Source organism: Oncorhynchus tshawytscha, linkage group LG05 (genome assembly GCF_018296145.1).
Source record: "Oncorhynchus tshawytscha isolate Ot180627B linkage group LG05, Otsh_v2.0, whole genome shotgun sequence".
Lineage (NCBI taxonomy): Eukaryota > Metazoa > Chordata > Actinopteri > Salmoniformes > Salmonidae > Oncorhynchus > Oncorhynchus tshawytscha.
In genome coordinates, this window is record NC_056433.1 from 74,247,538 (window position 1) to 74,259,141 (window position 11,604).

The following is an 11,604-nucleotide window of genomic DNA, read 5'->3' on the forward strand; positions in this document are numbered from 1 at the left end:
ATTTGCTCACATCGTATATAGACTTATTTTTCGACTGTATTATTCAATAATGTATGTTTGTTTTACTCCATGTGTAACTCTGTGTTGTTGTATGTGTCGAACTGCTTTGCTTTATCTTGGCCAGGTCGCAATTGTAAATGAGAACTTGTTCTCGACTTGCCTACCTGGTTAAATAAAGGTGAAATAAATAAATAAATACAATTCTGAACCCAGAAAACTACCATTTCTCATAATTCGGACTACAACAGACTACTCGCGCGCAGTTGTCGACACTGATGACGCACAAAGTACGGGACAGGGCAAGCGCCAGTGGAAATTGGGAAAAAGAAACAAGATGGCAACTGTTTCAGAGCACGGGCTAAAAAGAGTAGTTTGGCAAAGTAAGTGAAACTGATTATGGCAACGTTTAGCTACTGAAAGTATCGGGCTTATTTCGAACTAATAGCTACTTAAATTATGTTATTCACTTGAACTTTTGCAAAGTTGTGTTGTTCTTCTCTGACAATGGAATGTCAACTAGCCATAACTTCTGATACGGAAGTTTGCAAACTAGCCATGTGTCAGTGGCCAAAGAGTTCCCGAAATGAACTTTAGTGTGTTCAATTTTGGGTGTTTATCTACTTGGTGATTACAACTGCGATTCTTAGTTATACCATATAACTTGTTTGCACATGAATAACAATGGGGAACCCCATCCAATTTGGTTCGTTAGCCAGCCATGTTAGCCAGATAGCTAACTTGCTAACTACCTAGCGATACCTAGCTAGTTAGTAGCCGCAGCTGTTCTGGGCAGACGGCTAGGTCATTATATACACATCATTATTGGTCAGTGCACTGTCAACAAATATGAAAATAAAATGTCTGTGTGGGTTGGCTTTAGATAAGAGAAATAAGATATGTAATTGTTTTGCCGGTTAGATCATTGTAGGAGGGGGCAGCTTTCAGACAGTAATAATGTAGCCTAGGGGTTGTCAACTATACAGAATTTGCGAACTGCCATTCTTCTTTCAACTAGGAATAAAGGAAACGATCATCGAGGATTGCAAGAAGTCAGAAATATGGAAGGTAGGAGGACTGGATCTGTTTATTGCAGACATTGACTGCATTCCATCACGTTACATAAAGCCCATGTAATGGGTTAAGTGCTGTATTCCCGACAGCATACTATCCAGTCATTGTTTTGATACAATACATTCTCAAGTAGAAGTGTATGCTATGCTGATGACGTACATCTCTCTTGTCTCATGTGCCACGTACAACACTAACTGAATCAAAAGGTGTCTTCATATCAAGGTCATAACATCTTTTCTTTCTCAGATATTGATATTGGACCACTTCACCACCAAGCTCCTGTCGTCATGCTGCAAAATGTCCGACTTGATGCAGGAGGGAATTACCAGTATGTCGCACTAATTGAACTGATAATTTCCATAGATGTCTAATGCTTGGCCTTGTCTCCCGTCATTAAGGATTGTAACTATGATTTCAAACCATAAATATTACTTTGGTTGTAATTGGAGAACTACATTGCAAGTGGTGGAAGTTTTCACACATCAAAGTGAAGCTTCTGTTTCATGGAGTGGGGGTATAGAAACTATTAGATCCCTGTAAGGCTGTGTTTCATTTATGTGTAAGAGGAATATAAGAATGTGTGTCCACCACAGCATAAGAATAACTAACATATCGTTAGTGTAGAACTGCTTATGTACAAATAGCCCAAGGCAACTTTGAATATGTTTTGAAGGCCCAGTTCAGTCAAAAACGTAATAATTTAAAAAAGTATTTCCACACTTATTTTTTAATAATACTGTAAAATTGTGAAAATTATATTAATGCCCTTTTAGTGTAAGAGAAATTGCCCTTGGCTGAGAAGCTATTTTTGTGTCCTTTTGACCATTTTAATTGAAAACAATCACAGTGAGGTACTTCATTGTTACCCAGAAATGATTTCATATTGAGATTAAAACAGGACCTTTAAAACAGTTAAAAGTGGTATTATTGATATCTGCACCATGACCTGAAATTAAACTGAGTTTTCTCTTAGTTGTGGAGGACCTCTACAAAAGCAGAGAGCCTGTACTAGAAATGAAGGCTATCTACTTCATGACCCCGACAGCAAAGGTTCGACATTAGATATCTGTACACCATACCCCACTTCAATATTGAAATGTCTACATTGATCATCATTACAAACAACACAATACAACTGTTATTCATGTGTACTAGGTTTGACAGTGCTGTGAATGTGTATTTGTAATTTAATATTTCCATCTTGTGCTTAGTGTGTTGATGCCTTCATTGGTGACTTCAAGTTGAAACCCAAGTACAAAGCAGCATACGTTTATTTCACTGACTGTGAGTATATACTGTAGAAAGGAGAATTTAGTTTAGATGCAAATCATTAGAAAAAGGTAGACCAATTTCATGAGTTGATTGTAAATTCTGGCACTCTACTTTTTTTCCTCTCCAGATTGTTCGGATGAGTTGTTCAACAAAATGAAACTGTACTGTGGAAAGTATATACGTGTCTGTAAGGAATTAAACATTTCCTTCTTGCCCCAGGAGTCACAGGTAAGTGGTTGTTCTTCTCAGGCTTTCTATAATTATCTGGTTTTATTCCTTACGCTGACTTTTACCATGTTGGTTAGATTATTCATGGTTGTTGGTCTGTGAGTGACTGCTGGTGCTGGACTTCAGTAGGGGAAGAAAGGGATCACAAAACCCTGCAAGGGCATTACTTGAAAACCTTTATGGTGTAATACGCTGAGGCAATCTGTCAACGCTATGATTCTCTAACGGAAAATCAGAATTGTGTAACACTTGTAGGTTTCATTATATTCAAAATTCCTGTTTTATTGGGCGAGACAGATGTTTATCAGTTAAGAATGGAGGACTATGGGAAGATTTAGTCAGTTATTGTGTGTTATTGGCACCTAGTATTTGAGAGTGAAACTGAACACAATGAACTCAGTCAAAAAACCTTGTCCTTCATAAATGGCACACACACAATGACATTTCTTGATGCTCCTCTCATCCATGTGTAACATCATAATAATCCTATTATTAAGTTAATCTGAGTAGAAACAAATCACCACAATACAACGTTAATTTACAAAGAATCAGTGCTATTCAAAATGTTGGTCCAAATTGAGAATGTTCTTGTTGGAATATCTGATCAGAATATGTAGAGAAGGCTACATTACATATGATCGGTGTATAGCAATCCTTTATGTTTCAGGTGTTCACTTGTGATAACCCTGGGGCCTTCCGCAGTATCTACAGCCCTCACTGTAGTCAGGACAAAGTGAAGACATTGGAGACTTTGGCAGCCCAGATCGTCACTCTCTGTGCCACGCTGGACGAGAACCCAGGGGTCAGATACAAGAAGTGAGTCAGGGAGAGGAGATAAGAGCTTCTGCTTTCTCAGTTTACACCACTTCTGACACAACTCGTTCTCCTCAGCCCCCAAGCACATTGAGTTTTTGATTCTTTATGGGAATATGTATTACAAAGACCGAAAGGAATTGCATTATATAACTGTCGGATATAATATTTTTACTATAAATGTCTAAAATGTTCTGTAGCCACACCTTAATTGTTTACTCATAGGAAAGAGTCAGTCACTGACTTCCACAACATTTGAATGAGTAATCATCATACACTTTGTCCCCCACAATTAAATCGGGGAGGTGACTGTGGACCTGCCGCCGTACGTTTGTTTGCATGTTAGTCACACACGCCATCTCAGACAGCACTGGGCCGATTTGGATGAAACTTGGGTGAATGATGCGTCTTGCCATAGAGATCCAGCATTTACAAAATTACACTGATTGGCCTGAGGTGGGAGCTATAATGATTAACTGAAATTTGTTAGTCACGCGATATCTCAATTGGCCAATCATTTGTGGGGGGGTAACATGTTTAAAGTTGCCTTGTTTAGAAATATATATATATATATACATATATATATATATATGACTCTGCTGTTCTGTTACTAATGTACATAACTCATGCATAACCATGTATTTTGTCAGGGAGACCGTGCTGGAGAACACCACTCTGGATAACGCCAAACAGCTAGCAGCACTGGTGGATTACAAACTGACTAAGCACTACGATATGGATGACAATAGCAAGAAAAAGGTGAGGTGGACACCTTGCCTGTTGTCAGCAGGGAGTTGACACAATAAATAAGGACTTAACCAAGAGCGTTAGAAAATATATGAAAATAGCTAGAGATTACAGACACCAGTCAATAGACTACATTAAGACTGATGGTATTGCCCTAGACATTGTGTTGAAGTATTTAGTTGGAAGGTTAGCATGGTCATTTGTGTTAGTTTGTGAGGCTAGTGAGGCCAGCCACATACTATAATAGTACGACACTACAAAATAATTGATACCTCTTTCTGTGTGTGTTGTGTTTTCCCCTCAGGGAAAGACCCAGGCCCAGCTGTTAATCGTAGAGAGGGGCTTTGACCCTGTGACCCCCATCCTACATGAGCTGACCTATCAGGCCATGGCCTACGACCTTGTCCCAATCAAGAACGACACCTACAAGTGAGAACCCAGCTCAGTCCCAGTACAATTTTAAAAAATTTAGATCCCCATTAGCTGATGTCTTGGTGACCATTAGTCCTGTATGGCTCAGGCACTTGCACTGCCAGAGTTGTGGGTTGGACTCCCAGGGCTCCCCATATATAAAATGGATGCACGCATGACTGTAAATTGCTTTGGATTAAAGCGTCTGTTGAATGGAATATATTTATTATTATTATTAAAAAATATATATATAATATATATTATTAGTCTTCCTGTGGTCCGTTCTCCCTTAGTGACCATTTGTCTTCCTCTGGTCCACTCTCCCGTAGCGACCATTTGTCTTCCCTTGGTCCACTCTCCCTTAGCGACCATTAGTCTTGCTGTAGTTCGCTCTCCCTTAGCGACCATTAGTCTTGCTGTAGTTCACTCTCCCTTAGCGACCATTAGTCTTCCTCTGGTCCGTTCTCCCTTAGCGACCATTAGTCTTCCTCTGGTCCGCTCTCCCTTAGCGACCATTAGTCTTGCTCTGGTCCGCTCTCCCTTAGCGACCATTAGTCTTCCTCTGGTCCGCTCTCCCTTAGCGACCATTAGTCTTGCTCTGGTCCGCTCTCCCTTAGCGACCATTCGTCTTGCTGTAGTTCGCTCTCCCTTAGCGACCATTAGTCTTGCTGTAGTTTGCTCTCCCTTAGCGACCATTAGTCTTGCTGTAGTTCGCTCTCCCTTAGCGACCATTAGTCTTGCTGTAGTTCGCTCTCCCTTAGCGACCATTAGTCTTGCTGTAGTTCGCTCTCCCTTAGCGACCATTAGTCTTGCTGTAGTTCGCTCTCCCTTAGCGACCATTAGTCTTGCTGTAGTTCGCTCTCCCTTAGCGACCATTAGTCTTGCTGTAGTTCGCTCTCTCTTAGCGACCATTAGTCTTCCTCTGGTCCGCTCTACCTTAGTGACCATTAGTCTTGCTGGAGTTCACTCTCCCTTAGCGACCGTGGTCTACTCTCCCTTGAACCCCTGCCTTGTGTTCTGTTTTCTTGTTCTCACTTGTTCTGGAATGTCTGAATGGGTCAAAAGAAATATGACAGACTTTCTGTATTAATTTAGAGGATAGCTGCACAGTAGCTGCTCCTAAGACATGTATACAGTAGACACAAAGTAATGTCTCTCTTGGCTGGCTATGTACTTTTCTATGTGCTGTATACTGTAAACATAGACATACATATAATCCACCGCCATGATGATGTAAGAGAAACGTTGTTCGTTCACTTGTTTCTCTGTCCAGATACAAGTCTAAAGATGGTTCTGAGAAGGAGGCCCTGCTGAATGAGGATGACCAGCTGTGGGCCAGACTCAGACACATGCACATTGCTGAGGTGTCAGAGTAAGTATCCATTTTAGTTTGACATTTTTAAACCTCTGAAATAGTTATACTGAAGATAATTTGTTAACTATGTGCTTTATATTCTAGACAAATACCTAAACTGGTGAAAGAAATTTCTGCCAACAAAAAACAGCCCGATGGAAAGGTAGGTGGCCATTTTAGGTTCTCCCTCCACCTCTGTTCTATATGAAACTAGAAAGATTTTCTGTATCTGGTTTTGTCCTCTCCCTCCCTTGAGTTCCCATCATTATTTTCTTCTCATCAATATTTTAAATATTTTCTAGATCACAATAAGCGGTTTATCCCAGCTTATGAAGAAGATGCCCCACTTCCGCAAGCAGGTTGCTCAGGTACGTAGCGCCAGGTATTCTGGTCCGCTCGGGTTTGCTCATTCTGATTGGTCTGATGGGATTGGGTGTGATGCCTTTGAGGCCCAGTGTCATGTAGTGCTTTCTTTGATAGGTCTTTATGGAAACAATATTGTGGAAAACGGATCATTCACCTATTAGGTGGCTGGGTTTATATGGAAATTAAAGCTGTTCACTTATACTGCCATGTGATTTTTAGAATAAAAAACATCAGCCATGTTTCAATGTCAACCACAGAAAACGGTCCATCTGAATTTGACTGAAGACTGTATGAACCACTTCCAGAAGAACGTGGAGAAACTCTGCAAAGCTGAGCAGGTATGTTTTATGCTATCTCATATGTATGGCCAAAATGCTACTGTTGTACTGTACATGTCCCTTATGTATGACCTTGTGCTTTCTGAGTGATGTTATGTCTTCGCTGTTCTATAGGACCTGGCAGTAGGGTCTGATGTGGAGGGTGTGAAGGTGAAGGACCCCATGAGGACACTGCTCCCTGTCCTGCTGCACCCCCATGGTACCTATGACAAGATAAGAGCTGTTCTCCTCTACATCTTCAGTCTCAATGGTGGGTCTGCTGCGCTGACTCACCCTCCGCCTTCACAGTCTGTCTTTATATTTACATGTGATCATTTAGTCATTTTTATATGGCATCTATTTTATTGAAATTGTAATGAGTCTACGGTTTGAAAATGGAAAGTCATTCATTCCTTATTTGCCCCTTAACTAAGGTACTGTTGGAGCTTCAGCTATAGGAATATTCTTTCAATAGAATCTCTTTTAATTTGAACTTTAGTCAAATACTCTTTTTAAAACATTTTCTTTTTGGTTCTGAACAGGAACAACAGAGGAAAACCTGAACAAACTCATCCAGCACGTTAAGATCGAGGAGGATCGAGAGTTCATTCTCAACTGGCGAGAACTGGGAGTCCCCATCATATCTTCGGTAAGTGAGACTTCTAGGGCATACTGTACATAGTCTGCTAGATCTTAGCTGGCTCATAGCCCAGGTGGATTCTATAGTACTATCAGTGTGCATTGTATAGTAGTGTGGCACTTCACTAGTTTTATGTGGTTGTGTACTTTCTTTCAATTCTCCTTTTGTATCTTCTTACCTTTAAACAGGGCTTTTAGTTATTGTTATGTTCCTATTTCTCACTCTCTCTCTCCCTCCACCCAGCCGAGCTTCTTCCCAATGCGTAGGTCATCTCGAAGGGACCGCACTCAGGAGGAGACATACAGCCTGTCCCGATGGACACCTGTCATCAAAGACGTGATGGAGGTCAGTGTTAATGATAGCAATGATAAACAGTTTCCTTATCTCAAAGAACAGAACTGTGTCACTTAGCTTTTCTCGGGGACAGGGGTAGGGAGGGAGTCACAGGAAGGGATGGGAACCAGGGCTCATATTCACAAAGTTGGAGTGCTGATCTAGGTTTAGTTTTGCCTTTTAGATGTAGATTACATGGACAGGGTGGACCAGACCCTAGATCAGCAGTCCTACTCTGAGACATGTTGTGGTGTTCTGGGTAACAGAAATTCCCTGAATGTTAAGGATGGGTGAGTCAATGCAGTCTGTTTTGGATGTAGGGAACAGAGGGGGATAAAGGTTTTTGGGTGGCCTTAGGGTCACAGGAGGGTGGTGGGATTAGGAAGGGGGTGGGATGGGTGAGGGGAGGCCTATGATATGTCAATCGTCACTCAGTACACAGTCCCTTTCTCGGTCACTGTGCTATTTAACTCTGTCAATGGCGTCTGTGTAACAGTGGATCGAGGCTCTACAAGCGCGACCCATAACAATACAACTGATTCAGGATCAATTCTCCTAATGGGTGATACCAGCCTAAGTATAACTATTATGAACTAAAGCTAAGCAACACAACCAGCCTTGGACTTGCAATAAGTGACCAAACGTCCTGGGCCCATTGTCCAGTAATTGCCTCCCCACCATCATGATGACTGAATGAGTTATAGTGTAAGAATACTTTTTGTGTGGTGTTCCAGGATGCTGTGGAGAACAAGCTGGAGACCAGGGAATGGCCACACCAGTCAGAGTGCCCAGCAGCCTGGAATGGCTCTGGGGCTGTCAGGTAAGATTCAACATTCTTTGTTACACAACTGCAGTTGGTGGTATTTGCTTTTGGTAAAGGGTGGTAACAAAAAAGTGCACATGATTGACATTCATAGACTAATTGCAACCCAAATGATAGATTGGGTTTGAGGAAAGGGGTTATGGCTGTTACAGAAGGAGCGTTGGCACTCACACCGAACTCCATTCAGAGGCTTCTCCCATCCCTGGGGTGTGTTATGACTGGATGTCACAATGACTTATAGTCTAGGTCTAGGATATGGTTCTGTTATAAATTACAACACTTACAAATACAGATCTGATTAACGAATGGAAAAAATATGATAATGTAACTATTATTAATGATGGCTCTCCGAGTGAATTCCAATCACTGACACACACCATCATCCTTCCTTCTCTCCTCTCCCAGTGCCCGTCAGAAACACAAGGCCAGTACACAGGATGAGCGGAGGAGTGGCTCCAGGCTCATCATCTTTGTCATCGGGGGGATTAGCTACTCAGAGATGCGCAGTGCCTACCAGGTCACACAGTCCGTCAAGTCCTGTGAGGTCATCATAGGTGTGTAACAACATCAGCAACTCTACGTGCTGTGCTGCAGGGCAGCGTTGGTGAATCTCAATCTCTTGTTAGTTGCATCCTCTCTCATCGCCTCCAATGTGATCTTCTCCATTGCAAGAAGAGAGAACACAAAGAATTGAAGACTTTTGTAGATTCAACCAATCATTGTCCTTAACCACAGCCCAGTAACTGGACTACTGCTTGACACCCCCTGCTGTAAATAAATGGTAGTACAAAAACAGGAGGTAATGAATGGAAAAATAAATGCTGTACAGTATGGTTCAGTCTTGAGCAGGGGTACATCTTTCACTGGGGATGGGGGCCACATTTTGAAATTGCATTTGTCTCACCCAGTTTTATAATTGGAATGTCATACAAAATGGGGCAACTGGGTAGGCTGTTTTGGAGTGTTTATCCGATTGGGGGAGAAAAAAAAGAAGAAAAAAAAAAATATATATATATATATATATATATTTTTTTCTAAAACCAAAGTTGCGCCCCTGGTCTTGAGTGTCAGGCAAAGTAACACTACAGAATGTTCTTCATCTGTGTGTCTTTTTATTTTGTTATTTAAAAACGTCATTTTTTTTCTTCTCTAGGATCGTCCCACATTGTGACCCCCATGGAGCTCCTAGACGATATTCAGGCCCTGAGTAAACCAACCACCACCAAGGAGACCTTTACAATAGTGAAGGAGTGACCCACCCCGTACCCCTTCCCCAAACATAACACCCTCCCCCAAACCTGAGCACAGAGCACTCAACTTCATCAATGGAAGACTGAAGGGAATTCATATTCTAGAGTTTAGTCATTAGCTATGTGTATTATTAATACTTAACTTTGGAACCTGGTGCATATTTGTAACATAACCGTTGTGCCCTACACTAAAGTGCATTTATTACCTTTTTATCAAATCTGTGTGTGTGTGCGTCTCTAATGGCACCCTTTATTCCATAAAAAGTGCACTACTTTTGATTAGGGCCCATAGGGCTCTGGTCAAATGTACTGCACTGTTGGGGAATAGGGTTCCATTTGAGATGCACCCTGTTTATTTTTTTCTCGCTTTAAAACACTCAATGTTCCATGTTGGAAAGCTTCTGAGAAATGCTTAGAGATGTAATTTGGATAAAAAGATATGGAGCTAAGATAATGTACATATGATGTAAGCACTGTCTGTCTGCTGCTAGCTAAATCCTCTCTCCCCTCCATTACTGTTTATTTTGTCATAGATTATTTACATTTTCTTGTATTAAACTGCTGATGAATAAATGGCCGACATGGTTCGATGGTGTCTGATTATTATTTGGAATGATACTCACTTTGCACATACACCCCCTCACTTATTCAAAATACAATGTGCACCTCTTTGGGTCCCCGGGAACAGGATTGAGAACCACTGCCCTAGAGTCATCTACTGAAACACTCATATATATATATATATATTTTTTAAACATGTATGATTCATCACCTATAGCATCAGTAATATAAAGTTGATCTAGGGTGATACTGGTGATTGGGAGGTTTTGAGATGTATGAAGCATCTGAATAATGAAGACAAAGAAACAGATCAGAATGCTTAATCAGAACAACAGTAATGTGATCCTCTGCAGCACATGTACTCAAAGCCAATCCTCTCCAGTGGGCTGCTACAGAAAGGAAGCAGAGGTTCTATAGAGAAGGCAATAAGCGCAGCAGGGTTTTCTGTCTGAGGTACCTGGCGGAGCTGGGACATGGGTGTTGAGTGAACAAAGTGTTCTCATACCTGAAAAAGAGACAGTGCTGCTGCCCCCCCCAGAGGATATGAGGCTTATATATCAAATCTGCCCTACTTTTAGCCACTCCAAAACAATGCAGTATCACAGCCATGTTTTACATTGTGTCCATTGATTGTTGGAGATGAATCATTGCATTGGCTTGTATAGGCTATATATTTTCAGCACTTGTATTATACAAAAGGATATATATGATGGAAGGGTAAAGTCTGATCTTTGAGGGAAGAGAAAGTGAATGTAGGTAAGGGGACATGTTGTTGGCCACACAGCCTGTCTCCTGTGGTATACAGTGCTAGTGCGCCCCCTATTGACCTTTGGTTAGAGGAGGTGTGATGGTGTGGGGTGCTTTGCTGGTGACATTGTCAGTGATTTATTTAGAATCACTACCTTGTCACAACACAACTGATTGGCATACGCATTAAGAAGGAAAGAAATGCCACAAATGAACTTTTAACAAGGTACACCTATTAATTGAAATGCATTCCAGGTGACTACCTCATGAAGCTGGTTGAGAGAATGCCAAGAGTGCAAAGCTGTCATCAAGGCAAATGGTGGCTACTTTGAAGAATCTAAAATATATTTTGATTTAACACTTTTTTGGTTACTACATTATTCCATATGTGTTATTTCATAGTTTTGATGTCTTTACTATTATTCTACAATATTGAAAATAGTAAAAATAAAGAAAAACCCTTCAATGAGTAGGTGGGTACAAACTTTTGACTGGTACTGTATTTAATAATCATCTTCTCGAAGTAACTTGGAGTCACGGAATGTTGTGTGGTCCTCCCAATACGACTCGTCGGGGAAGCATGCAGTTTAGGCTAGCAGTTTGGGCTACGGAACCCAAACCATCTGCGTGCGTGCGCCATCGTGCATAAATTTATTTTGTCCCCCTACACC

General features: G+C 41.2%; 1 protein-coding gene across 1 annotated transcript; it reads left to right on the forward strand.

Moving 5' to 3' along the window:
- The first annotated feature begins 249 nt into the window (after window positions 1-249).
- stxbp3 (syntaxin binding protein 3) lies at window positions 250-10,212 on the forward strand. Its single transcript, XM_024414697.2, has 19 exons — window positions 250-380; window positions 1,016-1,065; window positions 1,318-1,399; window positions 2,045-2,121; window positions 2,283-2,355; window positions 2,471-2,571; window positions 3,239-3,387; window positions 4,035-4,143; window positions 4,436-4,560; window positions 5,816-5,914; window positions 6,002-6,059; window positions 6,199-6,264; window positions 6,520-6,600; window positions 6,715-6,850; window positions 7,122-7,228; window positions 7,463-7,564; window positions 8,287-8,372; window positions 8,781-8,929; window positions 9,529-10,212. The coding sequence occupies exons 1-19, from the start codon at window positions 335-337 to the stop codon at window positions 9,627-9,629; spliced, it is 1,797 nt and encodes a 598-aa protein (XP_024270465.1). The 5' UTR covers window positions 250-334; the 3' UTR covers window positions 9,630-10,212.
- Window positions 10,213-11,604: the final 1,392 nt, after the last annotated feature.